At 51.9% G+C, this 12,742-nt stretch overlaps 1 protein-coding gene across 2 annotated transcripts; it reads left to right on the top strand.

The window, feature by feature from the left end:
* Positions 1–1,162: 1,162 nt before the first annotated feature.
* Positions 1,163–12,312, top strand: CYP46A1 (cytochrome P450 family 46 subfamily A member 1). 2 transcript variants are annotated; one of them, XM_017892354.1, is made up of 8 exons: positions 1,188–1,352; positions 1,529–1,591; positions 3,459–3,531; positions 6,254–6,338; positions 6,975–7,085; positions 10,420–10,508; positions 11,220–11,286; positions 11,568–12,312. In XM_017892354.1, exons 3-8 carry the CDS (start codon positions 3,497–3,499, stop codon positions 11,736–11,738), a joined length of 558 nt encoding a protein of 185 aa, XP_017747843.1. In that variant the 5' UTR covers positions 1,188–1,352; positions 1,529–1,591; positions 3,459–3,496; the 3' UTR covers positions 11,739–12,312. The 2 variants fall into 2 exon arrangements, with proteins under 2 accessions (XP_017747842.1, XP_017747843.1); XM_017892353.1 differs by lacking the exon at positions 10,420–10,508 and having other exon boundaries at positions 1,163–1,352.
* The last annotated feature ends 430 nt before the right edge of the window (positions 12,313–12,742 follow it).

The following is a 12,742-nucleotide window of genomic DNA, read 5'->3' as shown; positions in this document are numbered from 1 at the left end:
TCAAAAAAAAAAAAAAAAAAAAAAAAAAATTAGCCAGGCATGGTGGCAGGCACCATGCTACTCAGGAGGCTGAAGCAGGAGAATCCCTTGAACCCGGGAAGCAGAGGTTTCAGTGAGCTGAGATCGCACCATTGCACTACAGCCTGGGCAACAAGAGTAAAACCCCGTCTCAAAAAAAAAAAAAGGAAAAGAAAAGAAAATTTGGTGTATATACACATGGAATGCTCTTTGTCCATAAGAAAGAATGAAATCCTGACATTTGGAGCAGCCTGGATGGAACTGGAGATCATTATGTTAAGTAAAACAAGGCAAGACCAGAAAGACAAATAGTGCCTGTCCTCCCACATTTGTGGGAGCTAAAAAAGTTGATTTCATGGAGGTAAAGAGTAGAATGATAGTTACTGGAGGCTGGGAAGGGTGAGTGAGAGGAGGAAGAGAAGTTGGTTAATGGTACAAACATACGGTTATATAGAAGGAATAAGTTTTAGTGTCAGTAGCAGAGTGAGTGACTATAACTAACAGCAAGGTATTGTGTATTTCAAAAATAGGGAGAAGATTTGAAATGTTTCCAACACAAATGATAAATGTTTGAAGTGATGAATATCCTAAATATGCCAATTTGACCATTGCACATTGTATTCGTGTATCAAAATATCACATGCACCCCATACATGTGTATAATTATTATATATCAATTAAAATATAGAGATTTTTTAAAAAGATGGCAGCTGCAGCTCCACATATCACCTCCTTATCCCAGGAATGAAGAAGTAAAAAAGGGGAAAGGTGATAGCTGAGTTCATCTCAGGGCCCCCTCTTGTTCCCTAGGAGTTCGGCCTCTGAGCTTGCAGACCCCAATACCGCCCTGTCTTTTTGGCAGTTGATTGCACTCTACTTCCTTCTGCTTGGGATTTCTTCCTTCGATGCAAGCCTAACTGCCTCCACCCATCAGGGGTGGGATGTTTTAAGCCATCCCACCCACCACTGCTAAGGATTTGGTGCAGGAAAGGGAGGCTGAGGCCTGGGCCCAGTTTGCCATCTTGATCCAGTCTCCCTGGCTGCTTCATCTTTTCTAGAATTTCTCACATTCTACTGACATCCGGCTCGCCAGTGCCGCTGAAGTCATTTCAGGGTGGTAGGGGAGAGGGGAGAGGGAACATGCATGTTCACTTGGCCATCTGGAGCTGAAACTCTTGTTTAGTTCCTGCCAGGGAAGAGGAAGCAGCTCCGGGAGGTCCGGGAGAGCATTCGCTTCCTGCGCCAGGTGGGCAGGGACTGGGTCCAGCGCCGCCGGGAGGCCCTGAAGAGGGGTGAGGAGGTTCCTGCCGACATCCTCACACAGATTCTCAAAGGTGCGAGGTCCCCCTCTGCAGACTGGGGATGGTGGGATGGGCCGGGACGTCCCCCAGGTGATTCATTGCCTCTGGCTCTGTTTGGCTTCAGAGGAGAAACACAGTTAGTTCTTTTATGAGCTGTGGGGAAAGGGAGCAAATATTTGCTGGGAACTGAGACTCTCCTTGTCTTTCAGCTGAAGAGGGGGCCCAGGACGATGAGGGTCTGCTGGACAACTTCGTCACCTTCTTCATTGCTGGTTTGTAGCTTTAGTGGTGACCAAGGGCCTGGAGCTCTGCAGAAATACTGCAGACCATGGATCCCTGAAACCCAACTCTTTGGGATTTTGGGGGCTATCTGAGCAGAGCTCACCATAGGACTAGGGGGCTGGGCTAAAGGGAGCAGAAACCACTTCTTCTTGCTGTCTTGGGGGCATCTGACCTGGTAATGCAGCTGGCAATTGTGGGGATGTGTGAAGCTGGCCTTTCAGCTCCAGAGAGCTTGGCTGTGTGAACGCAGGCTTCCCCTCACTCAGAATTTGTGGGGAGGCCTGCATTAGACTGGCACAAAAAGAGATGCTAAGCAGCTTCATTCGTTTGCTCATCAGATATTTCCTGAACATGGTTCTTCACCTAGAAAACTCCTCTTCACCTGTCAGCGAGCCCTCACATGCCTCCTCCTCAGGGAGGCTGCCTCAGGCCCTCAGCTAGAAGCTGGCTGCAGGCCTGGAGCTCCTCCCTACCACCCATCTCATAGTGTTAAGCTGTTAATTTATTTGTGGTAATTGAGTGAGGTCTTTTCCCCACCGGACTTGATGAGCAAAGGGTCAGGTTGTTTTGCTCACCTCTGTTCTGCCAGGGCCCAGTGCGGTAGGTTCCCACGAACATTGAATGAAATACACAAACAAATGGTTGACACTAGGCACTGGGAAGATGGAGGTGAACAAGATGAGGGACAGTTCCTAGTCCAATGGCAGAGGTGGACAGACAGAGACAAGTACTGATGGACGAAGAGGTCTACAGGTGAACGGCATGGAGGAAGGCCCTTTACGTGGGAGAAGCGCTTGCAGATGCCCAGGAGATTAGAAATGGCCAGTGCTAAAGCAAGGCTGCAGGGCGCCATTCCCTGCAGTGGATAGAAGGGATTTGTGGAACCAATGGCTGGTCCTGTTCTTGCAGCTGGAAACTCAGGTCCCAGATGAGGCTTCTGGACAGACCTAGCCTCAGTCTCCTCATCTGTAAAATGGGGGCCTTGAGGAACTCTCCAGGCTTCTATCCAGCCTTCCAAAGAGGGTGTATTAATCCCGTCTCATCCCTCTAGTCTATCCCTGAGCCCCGCGTCCAGATGCTATGGGGGACTGGCCGAGGGCAGGGTGGGTTGTGTCTGTTTTTCCCTTTGCCTGTGAGGAAACTGAGCTGAGGAGGGAAGTGGCCTCCTACAGTCACAACCAGCGATGCAGAGCTGGGGCCAGGGCTGCTCTGTTCTCCCACCCCGCTCCCCGGCTGAGGGCTCTGCTAGCTGTGTGACTGGCCACCTCCACACCCTGGGAGCTGGGCCCTTCTTCCCAGTTTGGACTTGCTGTAACGTACAGGTCCTTCTGCATTCAAGCAGAGCCCCTCAAGCACCTTGGCTGGTCAGTGGTTGCCACCTGGTAAGCCACCTACTCCTTTAGAGTAAACTCATGTCTGTTGCCTCTCAGGCTAACTTGGAGGGGTTGACTTTATCACCTTGGCCAGAGCCTGCTAGAAGTCAAAATCTGCCTCCCGAAACGTCCGCCACCCCTCATAGAACCTCAGGGTCATGAGGGGCTTTTGTGTGTGCGCTGCAGCATGGGAAGGAGAGGCCTTGGGCTCACCGACTTTGAATTGTGTCCCTCCCTACTCTCCCTGCTGTGTGACCAGAGACCCATTCCTCTCCACCTCCACTTTTTCTTCTCCAAAATAGAGGTGAGCACCTCCCCGGGCCAAGTGAGACCCAGACGATGGTTCAAGGAAGGGGCTTTTAGACCCAGATGCCTGGGGGCAAATGCCATTTACTTGCCAGCACTGGCTGGCATAGAGGCAGACAAACTGTCTCCTTCATCCTGTGGCCCCACGTAGAGCAGCCACTGTCCACCCTTCCCACAGGTCATGAGACCTCTGCCAACCACTTGGCATTCACGGTGATGGAGCTGTCTCGCCAGCCGGAGATCGTGGCAAGGTATGGGGGTGATCTTGGGACTGGCAAAGGGGTCTGTCTGATGTCTTGTTCCTGAGGGCCACCTGTCCCTACCTCCCATGGTTGAGTCCCCTCAACATGCCCTGCTTCCCCCGGGCCTTGGCACGTGCTGTTCCCTCTCTTGGAAACGCTCTCCCTGCTTTTCCCCTGGAGAACGCGCCTCCTCCTCCCACTCCTCTTCTAGAAAGGGCTTCTCAGATCCCTAAAGGAGCCACCCATGTTTCCCCTCTGAGCCTCCTCCCAACTCATGAATGTGTTTCCCCGGGACTATTTCATCATGTCTATTTCAGCTATGAGACCGGAAGCTCCAGGAGGGCGGGGCCGTGGACTTTTCCCTCCCCACAGTGTACCCAGTGCCTGGCCGGAGCCTGGCAGTGATGATGCAGCAGAATCCTTGCTAAAGTGCCAAAGGCATGCTTGTCTTCTGATGGCAAGACAAAGGAGGGCATCCCTGGGGAGGTGGCATTTGAGTTGGGCCATTGGTTTCCTTAAATACAAACAGGCTCCCTCCAGGACAGTTGCATGGAGTGGCTGAAGCAAGTGTCAGAGCTCTCAGAACGCACCAAGGGGCTCGGTGGGAGCTCTGGGGAGGTGGGGTCAGGCCTTCAATCACCATTATTAGTCATCAGCAGCATATAAGGGCGGAAGTGAACATACGATCGTTCTTGGGTTTAAAAATAAGTATAATAGTAATAAGCATTTCATATAAAAAATCTGGGAAAAGCAGAAAAGTTATAATAATTGTAACCCACCCACCCAGAGCCAATTCACTGTTAACTGCTGAGTGCCTGCTCAGCGCCTTCTCACCTACTCATGGGCAGCTTCGCTGTTTTTTTGTCACCTGGTTGTATAGCTGGCTTTTATTCCCCATGCGCCTTGTCACAGCATTGCCCACCTGATTGTAACCTCCTCCCAAATCCACTCTTTCTGAAATTGTGGTAAAATATATATAACATAAAATTCTACATTTTCGTTGTCTTTAAGCACACAGTTTAGTGGCATTACGGGCATTCACATTGTGAATGCCATCCCCCTCTGTTTTTTGTTTATTTTTTTTATTTTTAATATTTATTTATTATTTTCTTTTTTTTTTTTTTTTTGTTTTGAGACAGAGTCTTGCTCTGTCGCCCAGGCTGGAGTGTGATCTCAGCTCACTGCAACTTCTGCCTCCCCGGTTCAAACAATTCTCCTGCCTCAGCCTCCAGAGTAGCTAGGATTACAGGTGTGCACCACCACACCTTTTTTTTTGTATTTTTAGTAGAGATAGTGTTTTGCAACGTTGGCCAGGCTGGTCTCAAACTCCTGGCCTGAAGTGATCCACCCGTCTTGACCTCCCAAAATGCTAGGATTACAGGCATGAGCCACTGCTCCTGGCCTCCGTCTCCAGAACTTTTTCATCTTCCCAAACTGAAAATCTGTCCATTCTCCCCTCCTCCACCACCGGTAACCACAATTCCATTTCTGTCTCTATGCGTTTGTCTATTCTAGTTGACTTATGTAAGTGGACTCATACAGTATTTGTCTTTTATGTGACTGGCTTATTTCACTCGGATAATGTCCTCCAAGTTCATCCATGTTGCAGCATGTGTCAGAACTCCCTTCCTTTTTAAGACTTACTAATGTTCCATTGGAAGCATCTCTCCCATTTTGCATATTCATTCATCTGTCTGTGGATACCTGGGTTGTTTCTTCCTTTTGTCTATTTTGAATAATGCTGCTATGAGGATGGGTATACAAGTATCTTTTTAAGTCCCGGCTTTCAGTTGTTTTGAGTTTATACCCAGAAGTGGGATTGCTGGATCATATGGTGATTCTATTTTTAATTTTTTGAGGAATCACCATATCATTTTCCATAGCCGCTGAACCATTTTACATTCCCACCAGCAGTGCACAAGGGTTCTTTCTGATTTGTCCACATCCTCGACAATACTTTTGTGTTTGAGATGGAGTCTTGCTCTGTTGCCAGGCTGGAGTGCAGCAGTTCTATCTCTGCTCATTGCAACCTCCACCTCCCAGATTCAAGTGATTCTCATGCCTCAGCCTCCCAAGTAGCTGGGATTACAGGCACCCGCCACCACTCCTGGCTAGTTTTTGTATTTTAGTAGAGACAGCGTTTCACCATGTTGGCCAGTCTGGTTTCCTACAGCCAATCCCAAACATCAGACACAAAGGGTGGATGTTTTAGGGTCCCTGGAACATGGTTCCCAATGGTTTGGGCACTGTTTTGGATGTGGCCGTCATTGGATCTCTTTAACAGTCTTTGGGCTGGGTATGGTGACTCATGCCTGTAATCCCAGCACTTTGGGAGGCTGAGGCAGGTGGATCACCTGGAGTCAGGAGTTCAAGACCAGCCTGGCCAACATAGTGAAACCCTGTCTCTACTAAAAATACAAAAATTAGCTGAGCGTTGTGGTGAGCACCTGTAATCCCAGCTATTCAGGAGGCTGAGGCAGGAGAATTGCTTGAATCCTGGGGGCTGGGGGCGGGGGGCGAAGGTTGCAGTGAGCCAAGATTGCACCATTGCACTCTAGCCTGGGCGACAGAGCAAGACTTTGTCTCAAAAAATAAAAATAAAAGTAACAGTGTTTGTGGATCGGGAGCCCCATGCGTCTGTCTTCACCATTCCTTCCAATGTCTCCTTCTTAAAGCTAAGTTGGGGAAAGGCTCCCTTTGGAGATGAACTTGTCTTTGTCTTACCCCACAGGCTACAGGCCGAGGTGGATGAGGTCATCGGTTCTAAGAGGCACCTGGATTTCGAGGACCTGGGGAGACTGCAGTACCTGTCCCAGGTGTGGGGAGTAGGAGGGAAGCTTCTGGGCAGATGTGGGTGATTCATGTCATCAGGCCTGCTGCCTCCCTGGACCTTTTAGGACAGTGGTTCTCAAACTTTTCTGCATAGGAGACTCCCCTAGAACATTTAAAGTATCCCGAGGCCCAGGCTGCCGCAGACTAATGATGTCAGAGTCAAGGAGTTCCCCAGGTCACCCCAGTATTCAGCTTGGCTTGGAAACTGGCCCTTTAGTAAATCATGCCGCATTTGTGCTTCCCGGCTAGGCTGGAGTGTTCCAGATCCTTAAGCTTCCCCTGGTGGGGTCAGGCTCAGCAGCACCTCCCCGAGCCGCTGCAGCACAGCAGGAGGCCTTTCAGGTTCTGCTGTGGCTCTCTGGAATGGTGGGAGCCCTGATTCCTGGTCCCAGCTCTGCCATTGTGGCCTTGCACAGCTCCCTTCTCCTTCTGGACCTCAGTTTCTCCATCTGCCACGTGATGGTGAGACTGATGTCCCAGGGGCCTGGGACCCAGGCCAGGGTGAGGGTATACATTCAGCCTGTGGGTGGGAAAGAGAGGGGTCCCAGGCATGCCACTGCCCAGCATGATCTGTGGCCTCTCCCGACTTCTCTTGTTATCTCTCCTTGTGGCTTCTCTAGGTCCTCAAAGAGTCGCTGAGGCTGTACCCACCAGCATGGGGCACCTTTCGCCTGCTGGAAGAGGAGACCTTGATCGATGGGGTCAGAGTCCCCGGCAACACCCCGCTCTTGGTGGGTGGAGGCCCTGGGGGCCCTGGGGTGGGCTGGCCTCCTTGCCCCAATGGTGGTGAATTTGGGACTCACCAGGGGAGCCCGTGGCCCCATTCCCATCACTGCGCTGGGCCTTGCTGGCTGCCCTGTTCTTTCTCACAGAGTCTCTCCATAGCCCTGTGAGGGCTTTGTCTCCTCCTCACACTGTTCAGCAGAAGACTACAGCAGGTCATTCTGGAAGGGAGGTGCCCCTTTTACAGCTGAGGACACTGAGGTTCAGAGAGGTTAGGTCACTTTCCTGGGGTCACACAGCTGGCGAAGAGCAGATACGGAAAGTGCCCAGTTTCACAGATGACCCAGACTTGTCCTGGTTCTTTCCCTCCTTGCACTTTACAGCTCTTTCTCTCTCGGCTTTCTCCCCGGACCTCCTTTACCTTGTGTCTCTTTGTTTGCTTACTTGTTCATTTATCTATTCATCCAGGCATTTATTCATGTATAATAGCCTCTAAACCCACCCCCAAACCAGGAAACTAGCATGTAGTCACTCCCTGCTCTTCTGAGAAGGAATCACTAATCTGAATTGTGTGTTTGCCCTTCCCTCGTGTGTGTGTGTATGCGCGCCTGTGTGCACTTATGCAGTAATATGTTGTAGGACTTGCTTTTTGGCTCAGTATAAAGATTGGTAAGATTTGTGTAGGCTTCTCTATGGGGCCGTGGAACAACCACCATTGCTGATCAGTTCTCAGGTGACAGGCATTTGAGAGGTGCCCAGTTTGTCCCTATTATGAGCACCACAGCAACGATGCCATTTCCATCTGTGTGTCCAGGAGCAGTGTGTGAGCAAGTTCCTCAGGCATGTACCCAGAAGTGGGAGGGCTGGGTTGTAGGACCTGCGACTGTTCAGCTTTACAGACTAATGCCACATTGTCTTCCAAAGTGGCTGCACCAACTTAGACGCCCACTAGTGGTGAGGGACAGCACCTGCTGTTCTTTATTGTCTCCAACACTTAGCATGGTTCAATTTTGTATCTGCTGCCATCCAAATATGTGTTTTAAAAAAAGTATTTCACTGTGGTCTTGATTTGTGCTTTCCTAATTACTAACCAGTAAGAGCGAGCATCTGACCGTATTTTCTCTGTCTCTGAGACGTGGGCCCAGTTTCCCTTTTTGGGTAGTGTGTTTTTTCATATTGCTATGTAAAGCTTTATTTTATTTTATTATTTTTTTACAGCATACATTTATTAATTATTATTTTTATTATTAATTTTTAGATGGAGTCTCACTCTGTCCCCCAGGCTGGAGTGCAGTGGCGCCATCTCCACTTACTGCAACCTCTGCCTCCTGGGTTCAAGCAATTCTCATGCCTCAGCCTCCCAAGTAGCTGGGATTACAGGTGCACACCACCACGCCTGGCTAATTTTTGTATTTTTAGTAGAGATGGGGTTTCACCAGGTTGGCCAGGCTGTTATCAAACTCTTGACCTCAAGTGATCCACCTGCCTCGGCCTCCCAAAGTGCTGGGATTACAGGCGTGAGCCAGCGCGCCTGGTCCTGGAGCTTTACTTTAAAAACTCATGTGTTCATCTTTTGTCTGGTATGTTTGTCATCTTTGTGGCTTGTCTTCATTAATGTGTTTTTGATGATCTACATGTCTTAATATTTTTAACAATTACTTCTTTTGCTTTGCCTTGTTTAAGAAATCCTTCTCTATCCTGAGTTCAGGGCATTCACTTACATTTTTCTTTTCAAAGTTGAGCTACCTAGAATTGATTTTGTGTGTGGTTTCAAGGCAGGGACCGATCTGTATTGATTTGCCAGGGCTATTGTAACAAAGTGCCACAGACTTTGGCTTAAACAACAGAAATTTATTTTCTCCCAGTCCTGGAGGCTGGAAGTCTGAGATCAAGGTGTTGGGAAGCTGGTTTCTTCTGAGGGCGCACTCCTTGGTGTGCAGACAGCCACCTTCTCCTTGCGTCTCCACGTAGTCTTCCTTCTGTGTGTCTGTGGCCTAATCTCTTCTTATAAGGACACCAGTCAGGTTAGGGTGTCCTAACCTGACACCCTAATGGATTAGGGCCCATCCTAAGTACCTCATTTTAAGTTAATCACCTCGTTAAAGACCTTGTCTCCAAACACAGTCACATACTGAGGTACTGGGGGTTAGGACTCCAACATATGAATTCCTTAGGGACAAAATTCAGCCCATGACAGGATCCTTTTTATTTTTACCTATGAGGAAGGAGGAGCCCCAGCCCCTGCTCACAGCCCCTCTCCTCCGAGGGCTCTGCCCCACCTCCCCCAGCGTCCATCCAAGCCTCATCTGTGGCCACTCTGTCATCTGTTTTGCCGAGCTTTCTTTTGAATACCCCTGTATCAATACCACTATGCCGTAATGGCCATCTCCTTAGATCCCCTTAAGCTGGCAGGGGAGGCCCTGTGGCTACCTCTCAGCCTGGGGGTGCCACCCTGTGGGCTTTGAGTGGGCAGACTGGGCTCCATCCCCAGCTCTGCTGCTGGCTGGCTGGGTCATCTCCATCAGGCCTTCGGCTTCCTCTTTGTTAGGTTGGGGGGAGTGGTGATGGCACCCAAGCCACAGCCTGTCAAGAAGCGTCAGTAGGATGATGTACATCATGTGCCTGGCAACAATCCCTGGCACATCGCAGGTGCCCTAAACCCAGCCCCCGTGCCTAATGCTCCCACTCACTTGCTGGAGCTCAGCTCCAGGGCTCCCTGCACCCTCTGCTGCGCTGACCCCAGCACAGAGAACCAGGGGTGGAGCAGGCTCAGGAGATTTTGTCCCAGTGTTTGGAGGCCAAGGACACAAAGTGAGCATCAGCCCCACTCAGGAGGCACCACACATGCAAGTGGAAGGCTGGTGGGGTCTGCAGCTCCTCCACTCCCACCCCTGCGGAAGCAGGCCTTGAGTTGAAGAGAAACTGAATATAACAGTTCTCAGGATCTAGAGGAAGTTGGCCTCACAGAGTCAGATCTGAGTTTGAATCCCGATTTGGCCATTTATTTGCCTGGTAACTTCAGGTGAGTCACTGAGCCTCTCTCTGGGTCTCAGTTTCCTCATCTGTAAAATGGGGATAATGATGGCTCCCCGACAGGGCTGTGCCCAGCACAGGATGACACAGTAAGCCCAGCTGGCACAGTCGGCTGTCCTCGCTCTTTCTCTTAAGGGATTTTCTAGGGGGCCAGTACAATCGACACCTACCTAGATGGGGGTGAAGCCATGGGGGGAGGAGAGTGGGACCCACTCTGCTCCGAGTAGCCCTGTTGGGTGGCCTCAGTGGCTCAAGAGGTGCCAGGGGAACAACCTGGGAACCAGAGACGAGCGGACCCTTTGCCCGCAGTTCAGCACCTATGTCATGGGGCGGATGGACACTTACTTTGAGGACCCGCTGACTTTCAACCCCGATCGCTTCGGCCCCGGAGCACCCAAGTAAGTCCCTCCTCGAGCTGCCCATGAGTGGGGCTGGTGGGAGAAGGACAGACACAGCGGCCTCTGGTCTGAGCCAGAGGCGCCCACTTAGCCCACATAGCCTTCCAGATCCCTGTGAGGTGGCTGTAGAGGAAATCACAGCTCAGAGAGGTTAAGTAACTCGCCCAAGTGGTAGAGCAGGGGTCTGGCCCCAGCTCAGTCTTGTTCTAAAGTCCATGTTCACAAGCAGCACCAAATACTGGGAAGCTGGGTGATTTCACCTCCCCAAACCTTGAGGTTCCTGTCTGAGAAATGGGACCATCCGTGGCTGCATCTGGAAGTTGCTGTGGGGGTCAGCACGTTAAGGTACCAAAGCCATGGTGGGAAGAGCTGGACTCCACAGCCTGCCCGAATTTAGATGCAGGCTTTGCCCAGAGCTGGATGTAAATTTATGACCTGGAGTAAGTTGCTTTGCCCCTCTGAGCCTCAGTTTCTCCACGTGTGAAATGGGACAACATAAGCTCCTTCCAGGAGGGTAAAAGGAGGAGAAAAAGAGAGAATGCAGATCCAGCCCTTGGCAGAGTCAGCGGTTCATGCTTTGCATGCAAAGTGCCCAGCCCCTGGCTCTAAGTCTGTGTTCATCCAGACATGGGTTAACTGCTGTCTTCCTTGTGTTGTTCCTGTGGGGATGTCTGGGGCTGCTGGCCTTGTGATTCCTCTCTTTTCCTGCAGGCCACGGTTCACCTACTTCCCCTTCTCCCTGGGCCACCGCTCCTGCATCGGGCAGCAGTTTGCTCAGGTAGGAGAGGCAGGGCGTGGTTCTGCCCAGGAGTGGCTGCAGGGGTGGTGGCTCATCCTGAGCCAGGAAGCATCTCAGAACCCCTGCTCTGGGGCTGCTGGGCTGTGGGCTCGGGACCCAGCAGAGCCAGACCCAGAGGACTGGCTGTGTTTTGCATGGAGGAGAGTGCGAACACAGGAGGCTCTCCAGGAGGAGAGCGGGCTGTGACATTTGCTGCTCTTTCACTCACTCATTCTGTCTTTGCTTCTTCATTCCTTCCTCATTTTGTCTGCTGGGCCCAGATGGAGGTAAAGGTGGTCATGGCAAAGCTGCTGCAAAGGCTGGAGTTCCGGCTGGTGCCCGGGCAGCGCTTCGGGCTGCAGGAGCAGGCCACGCTCAAGCCACTGGACCCAGTGCTGTGCACCCTGCGGCCCCGCGGCTGGCAGCCCACACCCCCACCGCCCCCCTGCTGAGGGGGCCTCCAGGCAGGATGAGACTCCTCGGGCAAGGGCCGTGCCCGCCCACCTGTTGCCCACGGCCACCCACCCTTCTTCCCTATCCCATCCCCTGGGCCACTCTTCACGCTGGCTTCCAGCGGGCCCTCTGCCAACTGCCTGCTTCACACCCTTCAGCGCTCCCTGTCACCTGTGGACTCCACGGCCCTTCCTGGACTGGCCTTTGCCCAACTCCCAGCCACCACCATTGTCCCTACCACTGAGCCCTTGCACAGGCCACTTCCTCAGATGAGACACCCTAACTCTTGCTCACTCCCTAAAGCCCTCTTCAGGTGTCACCTCCTCCAAGAAGCCCTCCTTGCCACCCCCAGCCGGGTCAGGGGCCCCTCCTCTGTGCTCCCTCAGTCACCTGTGCTACCTCTAACACCACACTGACCACACTGTATTGTGAGTGTCCGTTGATGTGACCAATTGCCCTCCCAGGCTGTCAGCGCCTCAAGGGTAGGGTCTGTGTGTGATTCGTCTCTGAGCCCCCTGTGCCTACCCGGGGCCCAGCACAGAGTCGATGCTCAATAAATGTGTGTTGACTGCATGAATGACCTGGAACCAGGCCATGTGCTCTCGCCTCGGCTTGCTCATCTGTGAAAAGGGGGAGATGTGGAGGCTGGCAGAGCTCTGGAAGCTGCCAGCCCGCAGGTGCCCCAGAGATGCCCCGACATTGCTGCTTGGGAGAGACTGCCCCAGGTTACCCACCTGTTCTGTGCTGTATTCATGGCCATGCCCCTGGGTGCTGTGTGAGGTTGGGACTGGGTGGGTGACTGGCTCTGACAGCTGGATTTGAGAGGTCAGGGAGGCCCCTGGGCCTCTCTTGGGAGCAGCTTGGTGGAGCTGAGCCCCATGGTGCCCTCCTGACCTGGCAGCGGGGCAGGGCAGGTAAGACTGCAGCCCTCGTGGTGGTGATGGGGAAAGCCATCCCTTCCTCCCCAGGGCCGTGTCCTCTGAGCCCATCCAAGGAAGACGTC

Source organism: Rhinopithecus bieti, unplaced genomic scaffold (genome assembly GCF_001698545.2).
Source record: "Rhinopithecus bieti isolate Rb0 unplaced genomic scaffold, ASM169854v2 scaffold_20150, whole genome shotgun sequence".
Lineage (NCBI taxonomy): Eukaryota > Metazoa > Chordata > Mammalia > Primates > Cercopithecidae > Rhinopithecus > Rhinopithecus bieti.
The sequence above is the reverse complement of the archived record's forward strand: the minus strand, read 5'-3'. Positions and strand labels throughout refer to the sequence as shown.